The sequence below is a fragment of the Crinia signifera genome, chromosome 7, assembly GCF_055691185.1.
Source record: "Crinia signifera chromosome 7, ASM5569118v1, whole genome shotgun sequence".
Lineage (NCBI taxonomy): Eukaryota > Metazoa > Chordata > Amphibia > Anura > Myobatrachidae > Crinia > Crinia signifera.
In genome coordinates, this window is record NC_139223.1 from 137,517,006 (window position 1) to 137,540,070 (window position 23,065).

The 23,065-nt window shown below is 41.2% G+C and overlaps 1 protein-coding gene across 4 annotated transcripts in view; it reads left to right on the top strand.

The window, feature by feature from the left end:
- Positions 1-23,065, top strand: part of LRP1B (LDL receptor related protein 1B) — a 1,445,580-nt gene that overhangs the window by 692,506 nt on the left and 730,009 nt on the right. For all 4 annotated transcript variants that reach the window (XM_083153866.1, XM_083153869.1, XM_083153867.1 and 1 more), the window contains exons 15-17: positions 4,687-4,809; positions 8,089-8,229; positions 13,273-13,398. In XM_083153866.1, coding sequence (XP_083009992.1) covers positions 4,687-4,809; positions 8,089-8,229; positions 13,273-13,398 — 390 coding nt within the window. The remainder of the gene's footprint in view (positions 1-4,686; positions 4,810-8,088; positions 8,230-13,272; positions 13,399-23,065) is intronic.

Below are 23,065 nucleotides of genomic sequence, written 5' to 3' on the forward strand. Positions count from 1 at the left end.
CCAGCACACTACAAGCAGTGATGAAGCAGGCAAGATATTTGCAAGGATCAGGTAAGTATTTTGCAAGGTTCTGGTCAGTATATCGCGGCAGCTAGGCACGGTGACCGCACTGCACGCAATTCCAGACCGGAATGGCGTCTGCAGTGCAGTCACCGTTAGTTTAAACCCCCCTCCATGGCTGTGATTGGTCCGTCGGTCCGACGGACCAATCACGGCCTTTGGGGGCGGGCGGGGTGAGGTGGGGTGACACCAGTGTCACCCTTACACCCCGCGGTGATTGGTGCTGTACTTTACAGCACCAATCACCTCCGATCGCGTGTCACCGGCGAACGTTATTTTGCCGGTGACACAGAAAACGCTGTAATTGGCTGTTCACACTGAACAGCCAATCACAGCGATCGCCGACGGGGGGGCGGCATCGCAGCCCCCCCTGGGCATGCACGGACATGTCTGCTGTCAGGGACAGCAGACATGTTGAAACTGTCACCGCGTCTATAGACGCGGTGACAGTTAAATGCCATGACGTACATTTACGCCATGTGTCGGGAAGTACTTCCCGACCATGACGTAAATGTACGTCAATTGTCGGGAAGGGGTTAAATGATGGTGAAAAGCTTCAGCACAGTCATTGTCCTAGCTGTCTTTCCTTTATTTTCAGCGGTATGCTTTTGTAAACACAGCAAATTAAATTTATGTTTCCAAATGATAAAACATCAGCCTATTTTTTTCCAGACCAGGCATGAACAAAGTAAACTCACTTGACAATTTACCCACACAAATTAAATATTTATGGCCAGCAGTGTGTTTTAAATTGTTTTTATTTCATTTTGTTTTTGTCTGCATATGGCCTCCAAGGCCTGGATGCTGATTACATACATGTTATTGTTGCCATATTTTATGGTATTTTAGTTATAATGACAAATCCTGTGGGTTGTTTTCATATTTCTTTACTTTAAAAAAAGTTTTACGTCATGTATAGTTGTAAACCTGACCAATTTAATTTTGTAAACTAGCTGGTCTGGGTAGAGCAGACTTTTGTATAATACAAATGAATAGTGGATTAACTCCCATAGATTATTTTAGTGAAAGCTGACACCTAATTGGAAGCTACATACAGATAGTGGTAGATGCTCAATTAGTTCAGTAATATTACTCAGGTGCATAAGGGAGCGGTTAATACTGAGTAAGTAAACCAAGACATTTTTTTCCCCCAGCTCACTGAATAGTATTAGTAACCAATCTTCAACACTACATGATAATAGAATTCAGAGATATTGGTTACATATACCTGCGCAGGTGTATGCTATGCCCCCAAGCCACGTCAAGGCTTCTCTGTAAATTGGGGGTCCCTAGCGCTATATCTAGGTGCAGGGTGTAGCACCCCAAAAACTATCATGAGCTAGGAAGCCCAGTGCGGCATGCCAGTGAAATACTATAGTGTTAATAATTAGTGATAGGAAGCCAAAGCTATATACATATAGAAAGAGAGGGGAAAAAATGAAATGTAATTAAAATAAGAGAGAGATAGTGTTAGTGAGGGAAAAGTGTTAATAGAATGTAAGGGCGTGCCGCACTAAAGCCACCCAGCCCTACCAGTCCAGGGGCACCGCACCCCACACGTTACCCTAAATTGGGTCTACGATTAACCACCAAGGACCCACATGATAATGGCTCCTTACTTGACCTAATTGGAAGCTTCAGAAAGCAACAATTTAGAGTGTCACGCTATATTTTTAAAATAGGTCACAATGTGTTTAATTAAAAAGTACACATGTGTAGATTATTGACAGATGTTTTAACCAAACGACAGAAGGAGTGGGAAATCAGAGGCTTGTAGGTGTTAATTTTTATTGCTGTATATCACAGCAAAACATAAAGATATTCTTCTGCAATCTACCATGAGAAAACAGCTATGGACAATGGCAACCTACCCACACAGGTACTGGATGAGTCACCGACAGTCGCGATTCAGATGGTCATTTCTTCAACATCGAAGTCCTGACTGTCAGTAGCCCAACAGTTGGAATCCTGATGTACACAGGCTATTTTCCCTTGTGGGGTCCATGACCTCCATAGGGGGAGAATAAAATAGGTGGCGATCCCAGCTCATCACCGAGCCCGCAGCTTGGCAAGCACAGCCAACCCGCAATGGGCTTAAATGCACTTGATTCCCTGTCAGGCATCTGACAGTCAGGATTCCGATATTGGAGAAAAGACCGTCAGAATCCCAAATGTCGGTATGGTATACCATACCACACCCACACCGGGTAATATCCAAACATTGGGCCTTATTTTGGTTCATTCTTTCTGACAAAATCCTTCTTAGATGGACAAAACCATGTGCACTGCAGGGGGGACAGATGTAAAATGTGCAGAGAGAATTAGATTTGGGTGAGTTATTTTGTTTCTGTGCAGGGTAAATACTGGCTGCTTTATTTTTACACTGCAATATAGATCTCACTGAAGTAAAACCCCACCCAAATCTAATTCTCTCTGCACATGTTACATCTGCCCCACCTGCAGTGCACATGGTTTTGCCCATCTAAGAAGGATTTTGTCAGAAAGAATGAACCAAAATAAGGCCCATTGTGTTATTCTGATTCTCTGACCAATTAGAATGCATCCTTTCATTTTAATGAACATGGAAATCACTAGTCAATCATTTTCACTGTGGTACCAAACAGCACTAGTTACTTCTTCTATATGCTTATGGGGACCTATGGAATGTAGGTTACTAATATATTGGTGCACAAGGGAAGTATGGGTAAATTTGTTTAATATAAGATATTTTTCGACAGTGTGCATTTTTGTTTTTTATATTTTATTTTCCAATTTTTTTTCAATATTTTACAGGTATACTGCATGTGCAATTTGATGTTGATGCCAGAGCATTCTGGATATTGTGGTTCTCCAAGTGTCAGCATGCCCTGGCAGCTATAGAAATTGGGCATGGCAGGAATTCCCGGAACTTAAAGTGTGACAAATATTTAATTTATTCTGATATAATACCTTACATCTGTATGTCAGGTGTGTGGGAACAACCCTAGGACTATTAAGATGGCGCAGTTTAATTCTTGGTGGGGAGTCATTTTTCTGCAGGCCAGAGGAATGGAGATATGTATTTGTTTATACTCTTGAAGTCCAGAAAATCCATTCAAACTATGGGCCAGATGTACTATGTCTTGAAAAGTGATTACATTGAGTGATAAACCACCAACCAATCAGATCCTAACTTTCATAGTTCAAACCCAGACTGTGACATGGCAGTTAGGAGCTAATTTGACTGGGACTTTATCACTCTCTTTTTTACCACTTTTCAGCTTAGTACATCTGGCCCTATGGGAGAGCAGATAACCCTATCACATCCCACTCTCTTGACTAGTGAGGTGAATGGGGTGGGGACTATATGATGGAATCTGCATATCAAAGAGTAGGTATCAAATTCTAGCCAAGTTTGTTTTAGACTAGGGGAGGGCAATAAGAACCTTTTTAAACATACTATGAGCTACAATAGGTAGAAGACAGACACATAAAGAATGATGCATTGTGATATTCAAACTCCTTGAGTTGTCCAGATACCAAAATAAGTTAGTGGGTCATATTGTCTATGCCACGACATGTCAAGTAGCAGCAAACTGGAAGAGGTCTCCTCCATCTTTTGCAATCTGTTCTTTCCGAAATTTGGTATATCTATAAGACGGACTATATGAGTAGCATAAGTAATCACTCTGCCAAGTTATTTGATAAGGTATGGCGTCCTTGGTTAGCTTCCCAAAACGCTTCATCACCATTTCTTAAATAACACCCCATTTAAAACCCCGCTTCGTCCCCTGTATTAGTTCCCAGCCTGAGGTCCATCCCCATCAGTTCTTTTTCTATTTTCATTTTATATGTATGTTTTGGGTATTGTATTATACTGTGATCTACTTAATAAAGAGCATTCTTCAAAAATAAAAATAAAAATGCACCGTTGGTAGGTAAACATTCATGCCGCTTGAAAATGACCTGTATTCATTAGAATGTAGAGGTTTTGAATTGATTGCAAAATCAACAGTGCAATACCTGTATTTCTTTTAAATAATGGCATTTTTAATGGCACCAACCATCTTTAGCAATTATTTTTATTTGTTTATTAATGTTTCTGACACCATGTCTGTGAAACGAACTCATAGAAACATTTGTATCTCTATTGTCCAAAGGTGTAAAAAAAAACCCCAGAAGTTTGGTACGTCATTTATTATTTTGGAATAACTATGTAGATGGTCTATGCCATTAGTTTTAATGAGTCAGTTTCTCAGCAACAACAGTAGTCAATATTCATGCAGGATATTTCAAATGAATGATGAGATTATCTTTAAATAAATAACCACCTAAAGCTTGGTCCAAAATCAGGCTTTATTTTTAGCTAAACAAACAACAGAAGTTTGAACTTTTCGGAAACTAATTGGCAGCAGTAATTGTCATTGGACTGCTAGCTGAGGCTTCCAGATAATAGAGACATTTACCACAACAGACGTAAATAATCTTGCTGCTCTTTTTCCGCCGGAGCTGGATGCAGGGAAGTGCAGGAACAGTGTTTAAGTAACCAGACAAATGATTTTCAGTGTCTGCGGTGTAGTCATATCTGTGCTGCACTCCTCATTACTGATAAATTATAGGTTGCTAAGGTGTGTTTTCTATCTGCAGGTGACAACGCTTGCCGGCTAAACAATGGAGGCTGCAGCACACTATGCCTTGCCATTCCTGGAGGGAGAGCTTGTGGTTGTGCTGATAACCAGCATTTGGATGAAAATAATTCAACCTGTGTGTGTAAGGCTTCATCAAACTTTTACCATCTATAATGCCAAAGAACAAAACAGGAACTCGCAAACATGGACAACATCAGCATGTGAATACCGCTAAGGGACCGCTTCGTCTCACATACAAGAAAAACATTCATACAGATATATACACACACATACAGTTTATATATATATATAGCTTTAAAGGAAATTGTGCACATGTATGTATATATATATATATATATATATATATATATATATATACATGTGCACAATTTCCTTTAAAGCTTGTGTTCTGCTCTATAATATTAGGGCTGTAGCTAATGCTGAGTGAGAGGGCCAATAACTCAGGCCCTTATTCAGATTTGCGCGGTACGGCCCGCGTGCGGCCGTACCGCCGATGTTTTCCGTCTGCACATGCGCAGAGGTCAATCTGCGCATGTGCAGGCGAATTCGCCGCACATAAATTTAGTACGCCGCAAAGGGGGCGTATAGGGGAGTGAGGGGCTTCATGCCCTCATTTCCCTATGTATACGCCCCGCGTTTCATGGGCGTTCCCATGCAAACGCGGGGCGTACGCATGCTAATGAGGGCATGACGCAACTCATGGGGGCGGAAAGCTGACGTCGCCGGATGTCAGCTTTCAGCCCCCATACAAGCTACCACACGGACGATTGTCCGTGTGGTCTCAGCTTGCGGGAGCTGCCGCGGCGTGCGGACCTGCCTTCGATGGTCGACGACCATCGAATGCAGGGGGCAGCTCCCACCATGGTGGAGGCGTAGCCTCCACCATTTTTATGCGGATCGCCAGCCGTCCGTGTACGGACGGCCGTGGCGATCCGTAGGGTGGGCGGGGATTCGTCTGGTGCGGTCGGAGCCGCATATGCGGCGCGACCGCACCAACCAGAATAAGGGCCTCAGTGCTCAATGCTGGATATAAAAAAATTTTTTCCATTAGGTTCATTTAGTTACAGTAGATGGCTATAGGGCAGCAGTTTTGCTTCTTGAACCAGGCACTACATTTCTAATTACAGCTCTGCATTATATGAGCATCTAGAACTCTAGATTTAGTGGCATTTTAAACCAAAAACTTTCTAGCTTAATGAATGAAATGTCAAGCAGTATTTTGCTATAAAGCACTGTAGCATGCTTGCCTAATTTGGTGCCCTCTTCTCCGGAAGAGTGCAGCGTGGCTGGAACATAAAGGATATGGCTGCGTGTAAACGTGGGCTGCCAGGAGCATGGCCTCATGGTCATATCATCATGACCCTGCCCCCTCTACAGTACTGAAAAAGCAGGCACTGTATAGCAGGGGTGGGGCTATGATGATGTGATTCAGGGCCTTATTTTGGTTCATTCTTTCTGACAAAATCCTTCTTAGATGGGCAAAACCATGTGCACTGCAGGTGGGGCAGGTGTTACTTGTGCAGAGAGAATTAGATTTGGGTGGGGTTTTACTTCAAAGTGAGATCTATATTGCAGTGTAAAAATAAAGCAGTCAGTATTTTCCCTGCACAGAAACAAAATTACTCACCCAAATCTAATTCTCTCTGCACATGTTACATCTGCCCCCCTGCAGTGCACATGGTTTTGTCCATCTAAGAAGGATTTTGTCAGAAAGAATGAACCAAAATAAGGCCCTCAGTGTGAATCACGTCATTGGATCTCCCCTCAATCCACCACACTAACTGTATTTAGGTGGCTAAGGGGGCGTAGGGTTTCAGGGGGCCTCTGAAGAAGGCAGATAACTTGCCCACATTGTTAGGGGGCTGGGAGTCATTATAGGAGGGAAGGCATGTATATATTGTAGAGATTTGTTTAGGCACACAATTACATTATTGCACAATAAATGGTGAATGGCATTATAAGTGTTGGTGTCCTATTGTGCTGCAATGCAAACTACTTTTGTGCACAATGGGGGACCTGCCAGGTGGCCTCAATGCCACAACCCCTGGTGATCATGTGCCATGCCCCTTTTTCATCAAACTGGGGGCATGCCCAGCCCTCTTCCATCATCAGCGCTGCTCAGAGACACCGGGCCTGATTCTGGTTCACTCGCTTTTGTGAACCGGAATAAGGCCCACCATTCAAGTGGCTGCCACCAAAATAGAAGTGCAGTTCTGCTATTTTGGCGTCACTCTGTTGGTAGTTGTTAGCTTGTGCAGTATGCACCTCTTAATGATGCCACTGGTTGCCATCATCATAAACAAATTATTAATGCCACCATTAAGTATTAAATAACCCATAAGAATGTGATAGAATACTGTATAATATAATATAAAATAATATTACCCACTTTTATATAAGTATAAATAATTTGGCCTTGTTAATATATTCAGAATAAAAATGTTTGCCCCATAAGACAAATTATTATTATTCTCTTCCACATGAATTAACAAATTTAAATTTACTATATAATTGTTCAGTGTATTGCTCCTACTGTACTCTTAGGGCAAAGATCAGAAGGGTGGAACTTGAAGGAGTAAAAAGTATGGGACACGTAGAAAGGGTAGATAAAAGTGAGAGGTATGGTGGGACAGTGGTGCCACGTATGAAGCTCCATCTCTGCCCACTTTACTGAGGATACAGATCTACTCTCCTGGGAGTCTGGGATAATACCTTGAAATTCAGGGTAGCTAAGCTTCTCTGGATAATTTTCTTCTCTCCTGGGAGTCAGGATGGTCTACTTGTATTTCAGCAGTCTCTCGAACATTCTAGGACAGTAGGCAAGTACTGTATGATTTATGACCTTATTTGCAATTACATAGTTTACATTTTAATTATTCCTTTTTCTCTGCTACAAATACAGCTTTATGTTCCTTTCTTGATGACACTTGCTCTGCAAAAAGATATTGACATTTTTTGGTCAATACGAAATTCAACAAAAATGTATTTTTATATTAATCAGCATTTCTACACCCTTTAAAAGAATTGCTACAAATAGACCTGCCTGGCATTATTGGGTTCTTTGTTTTTAATGGTACTTAACCCTTTTAGTGCCAACATTTTTGTGAGAGATGTAAAAAATATCCGCTAAAAATGCCTGCATTGCTCACATTTGTTATATAAATTCAAAATATTAAATGTTGTGCAAACACAGATTATATTTTATATATAAGGAAAACATTACAGGTCATGATGAATAAAAATGTTTGCTTGGTCACAAATTAATTTGGCAATCTATGTTAATGTGTTAAAGAGCCCACTCATCTATGTTCAGGTATATGATTTAGAAATTTGTATGCATTTACATTTATAAAACAAAACATTTAAAAACATTATTTTCTCTTACGCTCTTCCCTCACAGTTAATAGTAATGGAACAGTGCCAAAGCTATGTAATTTGGAAGAATTTCACTGCAAAAATCAGCATTGTATTCAAGAAGGATGGAAGTGTGATGGCGAAGATGACTGTCTAGATGGGAGCGATGAAGGCGTTGAAGCCTGTTGTATGTATTTTGATTAGGAAATTATTTATAGATGAAATCCAGCAGTGCATGTCTCTTGTATGTACCAGTAGGTAGTCTGATCTCCTAGATAACAAAAGTGGTATAGAGGACTAGTCTTGTACTGCAAAACCAATCAATCTATGTCTTCCACTGACAAGATATAACAAGATCAAAACACACTGTCTTCCAGCTGAATCTATCGCTGTATATCTCTGTCTATATCCATGCTAGAGAGATAGCAACTCTACTTACATGGTTGTCAGCAGTGGAAAATAATGTAAGGAGTTTTTTTTATTTAGGTCTACCTAGAATTCCTAGCGCAAGTTTTAATGCTTCACTATTGGTTCTGTCAGATAATGCAGATAGGGCAATCCCACCGTGTGTACACACCAGTAGACTCTGCGCATGCACAGGTCTCTGGAAACATAGCACCTGCCATGTGCCCGGAGACTAATCTCTAATGTGCATGTGCGGGTCTCCGAAAACATGGCACCCATTATATTCCCTGAGAAAAATCTTTATTGTGCATGTGTGATTTTTTTTTTAGAATCAGCAGCACCAACCCAGGATTCTGGAGAGTAATTAAATATAAGCGCATCCGTTATCGGAATATCTATTGGTGGCACTGACGACCCTGCACGCATTCAATAAACTTATCTTCTTCTTCTGACTCAAAAGAGTCCATTTTGCTGGGGATAATATATGCATGTTCTAGAGCCCACACTATGCGAATTCGCAGGCTGGGCAATTAACCAATAACTGTGCATGCGTATCACTCACAGTACGAATGTGCAACGCCATCCTGCAATAAAATCCTACTACTTTTTTGATAGCTGGCTATATGCAAGTTGATTGGCGGAAAGCCGGTGTTCGGGGGTGTTAAACGGCTGTTTTCTGGGAGTCAGGAAAAACTTAGGCATGCCCAAGCATTTGGAGGGATGGTGTGTGACATCAGCTCCGGCACCAATCAGCCTGTTTCTATCTCAGCTGTTTAAAAGGATTCGATGTTCAGCGGCTTGCAAATTCGTTTTTAAAAGGTGTCCTATGAAATTCACAGGCTTGTATGGGGTGGGATTTCACTCTGGTGGGGTTGCATATACCTGATTGCAGGGCTTTGCAATTTAGCATCCGTGCGAGAAGGTCTGAATAACCCCCTAAATGTAATAATGTAATAGTCAATGAGTTTCGGAGGTGTAGGACCTTTCTGCGAGTCTTGCCGTTTTTTTTTTTATGTTTTTAAGCAGCAATCATTTACAAGGCAAAACCAGATTATTATTATTATATCTGTATAAATAATGAATTCTGGTTCTGATGTCATTGCAATGAGATGATATCATCATAAACATTTAATACCATTTACAGGGAATGTAATAGAAGTCTATAATATGAAATGTGCTTGGGCAACCTGTGCGAAAACCTATGTTTGCAGAAAAATTGTGCATTACCCAATTTCCCTATCTGTAGCATCTTTTTCAGTATGGCTTAAGGTCAAATAGATCATAAACCAGTTTCTGTGACACATAATTCCAGGAGCAATGAAAAATAATGAGAAAGATTTACTATATGCTTGCTAATTCATTAACACAAAAGTCTGGATTCTGAACTGTAGTTGAAGCAATTATGGAATATACCTACAGTATGACAAACATACAAAAGTAGAATGTTTATAGTACATGTGTAATGTATAAAGAATCTGCCCGTTGCTGAATAATAGTTCAGTCAAACAAATGAACCATGTTTTAGTAATATTCTACACAATTAGATAGACATTTCTGAATTAACAGAGTGTGGATTTTACAGTTTCATCTCCAATATAGCGTTTTGTTGTCACTTAACATAAGAAAAAAGGCTAATTTTACTTCTATGCATATTTGTAGTAACCCCCTCCCTCCTTTCCTGTATTGTGGTGTAACCTTTAGGTCCCCTGTACACTGCCCTGTTGGAACCCCTGATGAAATCAGGTAAAGGGCCAGTGGCATAATTCTAGAGACAGCAATCCCAGGGCATTTTATTCAAACCCAGGATTTGGGGGTTGAAAAATGCTTAATCCAAGGATTCCAGCAATACCTTAAATCAAGTCCCCCCCTCCCCAAATGTCCACCTCGCTGCTTTACTTACATGTGACTGACCAGCAATAGCATAGTCCAAAGCGTTACATTGATCAGGAGAGGTGTGGCAGACAGGAGCATTGCGATGGGGAGCTGAGAGGGTCAGCGAGGTGTGGCAGTGGGTTGAGTGGGTTAGCAAGGTGTGGCGGCAGACATGCGCAACATGACCTCAGATGTCAGAGCTGCACAGCCGGGATCAAGCAGGTTTTTAGTGCTTCTCAGCACTAGATTTGTGCATGCTAGGCTTTGGAATCCCAGGATTGGAAGCTCCAATCCCAGGATTCATTTCCCTGTGATTTTGGGCCCAAATTCCAGGATCCCACCGATCCCAATCCTAGGATTGGCCACCCTACATAACTCCCAGAGGCAATGGAGATACCTGCCCCTGGGCTCCAAGCCACAAAGGGGTACTTGCATGTAAAGCAGAACATGAGTGGTTCACAGCAGGATCCAAGTGTGACCACAGCTCTTCCTTTGGACTTTGCAGCTAACCCAATGCAGAGTTAATCATCTCTGTCCCAGAAGCTCTGCTACCAGCTTCAATAGTACACCTCCTGCCTCGTTCCACTCAGCCTGCACTACAACAAGCAACAGTACACCCATCACGTGCTACACTGTGAATTGGGACCCATATTGAAAGCTGATGCATACTGTACACAGCTGAATCTTCTAAGTCTCACCCTGACCCATAGGTCATTGCCACACCTTTTATTTAGGAAGTGGCACACCAAATTCCAACTTGCCTCTGGGCAACTGGGATGAACTTATGCCTCTGTATGAGGGTACAAGTCCCGAGTGCTCTACAGTGGCTAGCTGTGTGAAATTAGAGTCCCATATAATGAGCAGGACATACTAAAAGGAACCCTGGCTATAAAAGATAAAAAAATAAATCAATAAAACTGTCACATGTTCCAATGGCTACAAGCAGTATGTCAACAGTCATTGGGTTGACTACTATTGGTCCCAAGTCACTAGGCTGACATGCATTAGGTCGACATGATCTTTTGGTCAACGTGAAAAAGGTTGACATGAGTTTTTCATGTTTTTTTTTAATATGTTTTTTCATACTTTAATAACCAAGTAGGCACAGAGAGAGAACCTAATAGTGTTCCCGAAACAGGGTGAGCAAAGCCATAAATGGTGTACATGTCAACTTCCGTAAACCTAGATAATGAAAAACATAGATATCACTAGGCGGCCAATAGCGGTATTTGGGAGGAGGAGCCGCCGGATGTAAACACACATCCTGCGTCTCCTTCTGACAGACCGTACTGTGTTGGGTAGTCGTTTTTGGGTTTTGCCAAGACCGAGGATGCTACTTGGAATGAAGAGGACATGATTTACGCCGGAGGACCCCCGTGAGTATAGTTTTCTTCCACAGGTACCCATATTGGATTTCTTCAGGACCATCGGACGGACGGATGAACGGAGACCTACCTATGGTGTCAAGATAGGTAAGTATCTGAATGAATGGGCTCTGAATGTAATACATTTTTATTTTCTGGTGTTAGTGTGTATTTATTTAACTATTGGTTCTGCTGTGGAACTAAGAGTCTGAGCAAGCCCATTAATGGGCCGCATGCTGGTACTTGTGGTTTTCCAGGTCCCTGCATGTGGTACAGGCTTGCTGGGACTCATAGTTCCACAGAAGAACCTAATAGTTTCTTTCCATTTTTATACAATCTTCAGCATGGTGGCCACAGCCCAGGGTCACCGGGGACAGCCCTTGAGGTAAATTCTGGAGTGGGGGGTAACCCTTTCACTGGGGGGGTCTCCACTTTCCCAGGATCCCTGCCTAGGCTGACTGGTCAGCATGTTAATGCTTTGGCCGGGGGGACATGTATAAAAAGTCTCCCCCGGCTGTGGCATTACCCTGCTGGCTGGTTGGGCCTGGTGCTGGTTCTTAAAGTACAGGGTACCCCTAGTGGTTTTGTCCCCCGTATTTTGAACCAGGACCGGCTCTTGAGCCTGGTGCTGGTTTTAAAAAATATCGGGAACCCTATTTGGCTTGTTCCCACGCCGTTTTTTTTAAATGATTTATTTTTCTATATTTTTTTTACACTGTAGCCTGCACATATCTGACTGATCCGTGAAGGGTGCCGACTTGTAATCATATTAAGCGGCCGTATATACGGCCGCTAAATACAAATTCGTATGGCCCAGCATACAAATGCATACGCCATCGGCCAAATATGAATTCATTAACAGGGCAGCTTAATAAAACTGCCCTATTTACGATTCATATTTGTACCAATTACCAGCCGTTAGCGGTCGTATGCATTCGTATTAAGAATAGGACTTGTATTCCTATTCTTAGTAAATTTCCCCGATGTGTTTTGCTCAGCCATTACTATTAAAATAATTCTGTTCAAAATTGCATTTCAGGTCCACTTCAACATGAGTAAATAAGTATTAGAAAGGTGTTAATAATGTTCTTTTTTTTTTTTTTTTACTTTTTGGGAGATAATTTATCTTTAATAATGCTCAGTCTCTCTATTATCTCTTTCAATTGTAAAGTGATTTAAATAAGTTTGCTAAATAAATGTTTAACTTAATGTGCATTCAGTGTGTTATAATAGTGCGCTGCCTCTTGTGGTTTCCCTTCTGCAACATAAATCACTAAAAAGCTTATTACCATTCAGCTGTTAACAATATATAAATTATGAACAATTGTTTCTGGAATTAAAGCTTATCTCCATGTTGACAAATGACTTAGTACCATTTATTTTCTAGCAAAATATCATTAAAAACTAATTTCATTTTTTTATTTTTTCATTTGTTAATACAAAATAGATGCTGTATGACACCCCTTCATTGTGCTATCATTTCTGAACCACATTACATGTATTGTTTTGTTGTAATTTGCAGGCAGCAAATGCCATTATGCACTTGACTTTAGTGTTTTAAATTGATTCTTTGTGGTTTTGTTTCTTAGTGAACTACAGCTGTCCAGGAGATCAATTCAAGTGCCAAAGTAACCGTTGTATTCCCAAAAGGTGGCTTTGTGATGGCGCAAATGATTGTGGGAATAATGATGATGAATCTAACGTGACCTGCTCAGGTAAGGAGTTAGCTAGTCTCTACCATCCAGCTTCATAAAAACGACACTTGTCACACTCAACTAACATTGATGATAAGATTATAGCTCTTTTAAATTAATTTGAAACTCTGGCCTGCTAAGGATAAATAGAATCCACACTTCTATCTTTCCCTGATGTCTGACTGATCCTTCCAAAGTAATTTGGAACCTAGTCCATCCATATGGACTGAGAGTCGGATTAAACAAACTTGTTCACGCTTGTGTATTTTTTGTCTCTCAAGTCTTCAAAGCCTTTGGCCATGAAACCTTCTCAATAGCGGCGACAAAATAAATGTTAACTGTGTATTTTCTGCTTGGGCATCCCAGTTCGATTTTTGTGAGAGGGACATTGGAATCTGTCTTATCAGCGCAGACAGTCATCATGGTTTATAGCCAGCTGCTCTTCTAAGTCAGTACCAAAATGATTGTTCTTCCTTGTTAGACAGAACCTCTCTCTCTCCTGCAGAGGGTCAGATTAAACACAGATATGCGTAGACAGACTGGAATAACAGCATGTAGTCTGTAGAAAGGGCATGCAAGGTGCTGCTGGAAGGCACAACACACTGTGGAAATCGCTGGGTGATATGAAGTAGTTTAAGTGCACTTGATGCTGTACATTTTGTTATTCCAAGATGTCCTTTGCATTGCGAATACATACTGTATGCTGTAAAGTATAATGTACCACCAGACACTTAAGTCACTCTGTGTACCACTATCTCCTCTATTATTATTGCTGTGTTACTCAGAAGGAAATGTGAATGGCAAAATACCAAGTAGCAAACAATGGAAGGTTGCAAGGAAAAATTATGTACTAATGTCTGTGTTCCTGTATGGACAGTGCCTGTATTGTAAACAGAACTGTGCTCTTCAGTCAATCCCGTGACCAGTTTCTCGCTTCACTGGGAAAAGTATAAATATAACAGGAAACATCACCCCGGTGCATGCTCTCTTATATATATTACAGTCATACTTGCCTACTTTTAAAAACTAGTTTCAGGGAGTTTATAGTTGGTAGCAGAATTTTGCACAGCGCCCCATTGAGAGGGTGTCTCATGCTCCACCCAAAGGACGTGTCTAGTTCCATATATGGGCCCTTATTCTGATTGACGCGTACTTTACCGCATACTTTCGGATCGCGTCTTTACGGCGTCTGCGCATGCGTGGAGAACGCAACGCGCATGTGCCACGCATTGACTCCGTACCTGTTCGGGCAAATCCCGTACAAAACTGTGCACCGCAATCAGTCGGGAAATATGGGCGTATTATGGGCGTCATGCGGAATGACACATGGGCGTAGTTTCAAAGTGGGCAAAACGGGGCGGAAACATGGGCGGACACGGGGGAGTACACTTATGTTGGGGGGCGTACATTCGGATAGCACTCCGAATGCACGCGACCAAAAAGGGCAGAAATGTGCGGTGTCCACAAGTGTACTATTGCTTTGCGGACACCACTCGTTCATGCGGTAGGCGAACGTACCGCCTAATGACTACAAGCATTAACACCTGAACCCAATAGAATCTACTCCTTTACTCATTACTCACTAATAGGACGCTTGTCAGTGCTTTAATTGAAACCATTGCTGCTTCAATTGCTGTAAGGGTTAATGTGTGCAATGCATGTGTTAGGCATGCTTGTAAGGATATATTGGCATCTAATTGATTCCAATTCCAAAGAAGCATTTTTTTATGAGGATAGGTAATTGAATAAGTGGGTCATGTGATGTATTGCAGAATATACATCATAGTGGGTTGTTTGGCGTAAATACTCCGCTTACGGGCGGTAGCACCGCTTGGCTCCCGTTCGGATGCGGTATTCCCGAGCATACTCTGTAATACTCTGTAATACCGTGCAGAATCGGAGTGTTTCTCCCGCACACGCATGGTTTGTATGTCGTCCGTAAACACGCCCTGTTCTTAAAGAGTGAGTCCGTCCGAATGCGGAGGACACGTGGGCGTTTCTACGGACGATGGCCGCACGCGGCAAAACACCGTGGCGTACGGACCGCTCCGTAAGAATGCGGGAATATCCGCACCGATCAGAATAAGGGCCATGGAGAGATTGTGAAAAAAGAATGTGAACGTGGCACTCAGAAGCGTTAGTGTGCACTGCTACATCTGCGAGCAATCTTGTAAAATGACATAGCCAAATGTAGATGAGCCCCAAAGCAGTTAGTAAGAGATACTATACTTACTAAAGTGCTAGGAATTGTGGTGATGATTCAATGTAAATGTATCTGTCTCTCATTCCTTTTTTCCCCTAAAAATGTAACAGTGTAATGTGGGCTAGGTGACATGAGGGAGATTGCTGGACTAATGAGGGAGAGACGGAGATTGCTGTTATTTCAGGGAGTCTCTTGCAGAATGCAGGATGGTAGGTAACTACAGTATGATATAGCTACTTTGTGAAAGCCCTATGACAGTTTCTGTTCATTACTGTTTGTGGCGTTGCTAAAACGTATTTTGATTTTATAGCTTAAAATGGTTGTTCCCATTTTGCAAATAACCCCCCACCCCATCCCGGAACATTTATTTATTTATTATAGTTATTTAACAGTTTCTAATATAGCGCTGTATGTTCCATTGATCTTTACAATAGGAGACAGTGATACAACAAATTGGGTCTTTACAGACAATCGAAGGTAGGAGGGCCCTGCTCGCAAGCTTCCAATCTATAGGGAAATAGGCATTAATTCCACCAGAATGCAAAGGTTCCTGGTATGCTGTATGATACGGTGACCCAGCAGTTTGGCCAGGGGTCAGGAGGATGGAAAATGTGAAAAAGAGAGGAAGTACAGTGGGGATGTGATTATCTAGGAATGGTATATGAAGGTTAAGTGTCTGGTTCTGGAATTTGATAAGGTGAGTTTTCAGGGATCGCTTGTAGGTTGACTGGAGGAGAGACTTATTGTGCATTGGAGAGCATTCCACGGAGTGGGTGCAGCCTAAAGAAAGTCCTGCAATTGGGAATGGGAGGGAGTAATGAGTGTGGATGAGAGACGTAAATCTTGTGAGGAGCGAAGAGGTCGGGCTGGAAGATATTTTGAGAGAAGAGAAGAGATGTACTGTATGTTGGTGTAGTTTGGTTTATGGCTTTGTATGTGAGTAAAATAATTTTGTATTGAATACGGTAGAATACAGGTAACCAATGCAGTGACTGACAGAGTAACTTTGCAGACGATGAACATCTTGCTAGGAAGATTAGCCTCACAAATGCATTTATGATGGATTGTAGTGGTGAGAATCTGTATTGGGGAAGGCCATTAAGGAGACTATTGCAATAATCAATGCGTGAGATGATGAGAGCATAGATTAGAGTTTTTGCAGTGTCTTGTGTAACGTAAGGGCAAATTTTGAATATGTTTTTCAGGTGCACATGGCAAAGGAAAGTTCAGAGTCAAGAATGACACCTAGGCAGCAAACTTGAGTGGTAGGAGTGATTGTCATATTCTCAACAGCGATAGAGATATCTGGTTGGTTACTATTTAATGGTGGAAATATAATTAATTCTGTTTTAGAAATATTCAGTTTGAAGTGGCGAGTTGACATTCAGGATGAAACAGTAGAAAGGCATTCAGAGACACTGCCCAATGTAGATGGGAACAGGTCCGGGAAGGATAGGTAGAGCTGAATATCCTCTGCATACAGATGATACCGAAATCCAAAAGAGCTGATTAGTTTGCTAAGAGATGAAGTATAGATTAAGAAAAGCAGAGGACCTAAGACTGAACCCTGAGATACTCGAAATAATAGCGGTAGCGCAGAGGAAGTGGAATCAGAGAAACAAACACTGAAGTGGCTGTTAGATAGGTAGGATGAGAAGAATCAAGAAAGGGCTGTGTCTTTAAGACCTAGGGATTGTAGTGTTTGTATGAGAAGTGTATGGTCAACAGTGTCAAAAGCAGCAGAGAGCTCTAGAAGAATTAGTAGTGAGTAGTGGCCTTTAGACTTAGCAGTGACCAGATCATTGACAACTTTAGTCAGTGCTGTCTTGTGGAGTGATCCCCAACAATACCTTGGATCTTCATCTGTGACCCATTGGCTCTGTTATTTTCAGTAGAATTGAGGATGGAACTTTTGAAGAGACTGGATGGATTTGCATTGAGCATATGGCATTTACATATTATTAGCTGCCATTACCTGGACTGTGGTGGAGGGTGATCTGTTGGGAGGGACTTCCATATACTGTATGTTTCATGGCCACAGAGAGATATTCATAAGTCCACAAGCGCACAAGATCCACATGTAAGCCAGGCACACTTATGGGCTGACACAAAGCTGAACTTCTTTCCAGCTTGTGAAGCAAACCTTGCATGTTTTTATTCTGCACACACCTCCAGTCCTAAGTGCATGTGAATGTGTGTATATATATATATATATATATATATATATATATATATATATATATATATATATATATATATGTAGAGTTGTATGCATTTTTGAAAACAGGCTCATTAAACCTAGTTGTGAAATATTTATATTTTTTATTAATTAAAGGAAAATCTACTATAATTGGTTTGATGCATGAACTCATTTCAGTGCGCACTTCAACCAGTCATATGTATAATAATTGGCTCGACAAAATAGTTTCATATTTTGGCATTATGTATGTTTTCAAGCATTACAGTCACAAATAAGCACATTTCAAATCTAAGGATACCTTCACTCTTCAGGAATTTAAATATTACGTTTAAAAAGTTCACACCTGCATATAGCATCTATTAAAGGAAATTAAATATTAAATAAAGGGGTTCTAGGTTTTCCTTTACTTAATTAAAACCTATAAAGATTACAGGTCTAGATTTAATGAGTGGTGAACCGCATTCATGAAACACTAAACCTTGCGCAGTTGGTAGTAAAATTTATGGCTAAACCCTTGCCTTGCATAAAACATACTGAATGAATTCTGAATGTTAATTGGTGTTATACCATGGATTAAGTGATATAAGGGAGCAATACAAGATGTGTCTCTCCTCCAGGTGCAATACTGATCCAAAGTACCTCCTAGGATGCAGTAATAGATTTAGATCCCCAGCACCATCGGTCAGCTGCATGATTCATGGGGTCACAGAAGCTACCTGCTGCAGCTGCTACCTAAAGGACAGGAAATCTCTATCCTCTGAATGGTATCCCAACCTCATCAATCCCCCGCAATGGCAGTGACACTCCTCCATTTGGAGAAATGGAGGCTGTTGACACACCCTCACTGTCCCCAAATGCCATCTATCACAGTTTGGCAATTTTCAAATGAGTAAAGTACTGATAATCGGTACTTTGTGATGGCCTAGAACCTCCAACCACTTTTGAACAAGGGCCAGGGTCCCCATGGAACATCTTCCTCTGCACTGTGAGGACCCTGGATGTAAGACCTTAAGATAAGACCTGCTCTGCACCACTGGATGTAGCCTAGTGATATGCCAGGTTGTCCCCAACCTTCTCTTGCTAATTCTGTGAATAAACATGTAATAGTCCCATTATGTTGAATACTGTTGCTAATAAGACTTTTATCTGACATGCAATAGTTGTGCATTATGGGGCATAACTAAGTGGCACAAGGCTGGCATGAAACATTTGCATCTTCTGAGGAAACCGTCAGGGTTATCAGACGGAGAAACGCGTCAAGTTTCGATTTTCATCCGACACCCACTACAGCCTGAACAGCTTTACACCGTTTTGATCATTGCCAAGTTCTAACTACCAGCCGGACTGACCAAATCCAATCAAACCCATGACCAATGTGTTAGCGGCAAAAGGTGCGGCGAGAGACATCCTTCCATTCTGGACGCCCGGGTGTGAGTAACATTCTGTAGCCGTGTCCGTTCCCAGCGCCAGCTCTTTCAACATCGGAGCCACGCTGGTCGCCAGAAGACCGGCCGCCACCCGGATCCATTGTGTCTGCTCCCGGTACCAGCTCCCACACCATCGGAGCAACACCGGTGGTAGTGGACACCTGGGAATAAATAGATCACCACCGCATCCATTCTCCTACACCAGCCGGTAGTATGTTTCCTTTTTTCCATCAGGAACATTGTTGCTAATTAAAAACAGTTGATACAACTGTATTCAAACCTAAGGGAACTGTTGTATTATTACCATCCAATTGGGAACTTTATATATCAAATTGAAGCTCAATCGTTGGCTATAAAAATCTAAAATCAGGCTCTCTAGCGGTTGTAGCCGGATGTTCATTTATTTTTATTGTGTAACTGTATGTGTTTTTATTGAATTGATTTTATTGTGTATCGATTGAAATGAATAATCATTGAGTAAAATAATAAAAAATTTAGATCAACACAGCGCGCTGTCTTTTTTTGTGTATTTTATCTCGTTGTAAAGACTTATTAGTCTTTCTATGGGAGCAGCATTTTGAGCTATGGACTCGAGATATAATTAGAAAATTTAATTACAAGTTATTTGATTAAGTTGCACCTGATTTACCTATCTAGGTATTTTTTTCTATTCTATGAAACGTTAGCAGACTGCAAATTATTCAGGAAATGAAATCCACCTTTCTGTCACCACAGCACAAAGTAGGTGGGTGTCATAGTTTAGCAACCCCAATCACACTGTAATATTATTAAATATTCATTTTTAGATATTGATTTAAAGTTGAAAATTAACTGATATTATTCCATGAACACAATTAATATATAGTAATTTACCTGCCCAATTTTCAAACTTAATACTACAGCAGAAGAAGAATGGAATGACTGAGTTAGGCATGTCGTGGGTTAAACATCTGAGGATGTGGTGACCTTAGTGAAGCATGTGACTCTGCATCCAATAAGGATGCAGGGATGGCAAACTTAGCTGTGGATATGAGTTGCAGGAAGAGGAGGAGTCTTCCTCTTTTTCCTGAGATTCCCTCCCTCCCTACCCTTAATTTAGTTGTGGGTGGGTGTTTCTTTGCATTGGCTGTTTGGCTGGAAAGGACAACAGGTTAATTGATTTAAGGTCTTCGTTTTAAGGATGATTTGTTGTATATAGTTTGTTTTCGGTATGTTCCCCTTTATTGACTATAGGTCTTCACTGGATCACCCAGTCGGGGACAGCGACACCACCCAGACGGGTGGGCAGTCACTGGAGAAGGCTGAGTGGATACCGCTTGTTGTTAGGATATTTGTTGCTTAGGTAGGGTAGTTGTCGGTGGAGCTTAAATAATTAAGGTAAGTTAAGTGAGGAAGTGTTGATTACCATGCGAATACAAGGTCATCAGCTGCTAGGCAGTGGCATAGTTAGAAATTTTTCTCCCCCTGCAAAAAAAAAATTCCGGCGCGCCCCCCCCCCCAAGAAGGGGTGAGGCGATGGACTACGGGTGCCATAGTTACATATGCACGGGGTGGGGTCCCACGCATTCAATATGCACTGCACTTGCTCCCCGCTTATTAGATATGTACAGGGCGGGACCAGCTCAGGGCTCTCTGCTGCCTGGGTCACCTGTCAGTTCAGCCAGCAGCGCCCACCACAGAACCTGCTGGTGCTGCTCCCCCAAGGCACCGCAGGGTCTGCCACATATGTAGCTACGCCACTGTTGCTAGGATGTTTAACACTTGAACGTCTTATTCCAAGCCTGTGCATGCTATCTTTCCTAGTCTTTTGCAGACAATTGACATGTTTAATACTGTGCGTAGGATGTAGCTTCCCTATATCACATCGCACTGGAACAGAGAAACAATAGATGCTTGACTTGAAATATAAGCATTTCTTGTTCTACAGTACAAGTCACAGGTGAATGGCCAGCGATGTTACTGTAAGTTGGAAGTGCAGTAACTGACATGTGTTCCAGTCATATTTGAAACATGACAGCACTGATTTTATTTTTGGAAAGATGTATTAAAGTGCCCATGTCTGCACAGACTTGGCCATCTGAGCAGTTAAGCATATCATTTGTCTGAAGAAAAAAACTGTCTAGTGCTATATCTGCTTATGGATTTAAGAGACAACCGTACACTTTTTTTTCTTTTACTTCTTGGGGGTTATTCTGGTTGATTCGCAAGGCTGAGAGTTCACCAAACCCCAGCCAAATGGTTGGCTGCCCAACCCATTCGCAAGTACACTTTGCACGCAGGGCATGTGAATGGATGTTACACAGGCCAGGGGGTAATGCCCACATCTTTCGATGGTCGCGCTAATATATTTTCCATGAAGAATTACCTATACTATTGGTATATTGAAATATGTTGGTTTTGGTTGAGGGAGACGAGTGTAATAGACATACAATTGTAATTCTTGTTGTAATCTGTTCTATTCAGTTTGTATCCTGAGCAAACTTCTAAAAATGTACACTGAATGTTCTTATGATGCATGGCTTCAATAAAATATATATTTACAAAAAATAATCGGATTGGTTGCTATTGATAACAATCCATCTTAAATAGAACTCTCATTTTAGTAAATCCCCCCCCCATGTCTTTGTCGAGTATTTATACTGTACCTCTATTCACCTTGTAAAGAACTGTAGGATGGCATCATCTGATATGAAGTGAAAAGCATGAAATAAGACTTTTTCAATGTTATTTATGTATTAATAACAAGTTATTTATATAGTGCACACATATACCGCAGTTCTGTACAGAGAATATTTGAACATTTACATCCAACCCTGCCCCAGTGGAGCTTATAATCTACAGTATATTCCCTACCATATGTACACGCACCCACATTCTTTCTAGGGTCAAAGAAATAAAAAATAAAAAAAACTCTGTCCTGCGCTAAACTCTGTGCTGCTGCTGCTGCTTTATCACCAAAAAGATTAATTCAAACTATCAAAAAAAGCATAAATTGTTTTAAAAATTTTTTGGGAAATATACACCACAGCGCTGGACCTTTGGTTCAGAGAATACTTCACACTTTTTAAACAATCTTATTATTCCAATTAACATACTCTCCAGATGATGAAAGTAACCAGAAACACAAAAAAAACATATAATTTTTATTTCATCCAAAGCATAAAAAAGTCCAAACCCCCCCCCCCCAAAAAAAAAAAAATCACAAAAAAACATGAAATTCACTTGAAACAAAAACAAACATAAAAAAGTCACTGTTTCAGGTAAGCATTAAAAAGAGATGACTGAACCCCACCGGACCTTTTGGGGTGCACAGTCTACACTAAATGCCTACAGAGAACACATGTTATCCCTGGGAGTCTCTGTAGTATCCATTGGCAATTATGTATAAAGAACCCTTCAGGAGCTCAATGGCGGGTAAGGAGAAAAAAACAATAATCTCACCCGTTCTCAGCACTGTTGTTGTACCGGAATGTGGTCTCTCTGGGTAGCTGTACTGCCACTGCAGCTACCTGATTTCCTCAATCCACCTGTGTCCTGCTCTGTTCCCTGAGAATCTGCCATCTGTGCAGTGTTGGGCTGTGATGTTTAACCCGCCTCTAAGTTCCTGCACTTGGCCAGTGCACAGCTCGGAGCAAGGTTTTTTAAATGTTTTTTTGTGATTCTTCTGAGGTTTTTTTTCTACATTTTTTATACCTTGGATGAAATAAAAATGATATGCAAATTTTAAAGAAAGAGCTGTGGTGTATCTTCAAATCTTTTTTTGAAGCATTATTTCTATGGTTAATTTTTTTAGGAGACAATTAACCTACCATTAGGTTTCGGAGTGTGGGAGGAAACACATGCACGCATGGGGAGAAT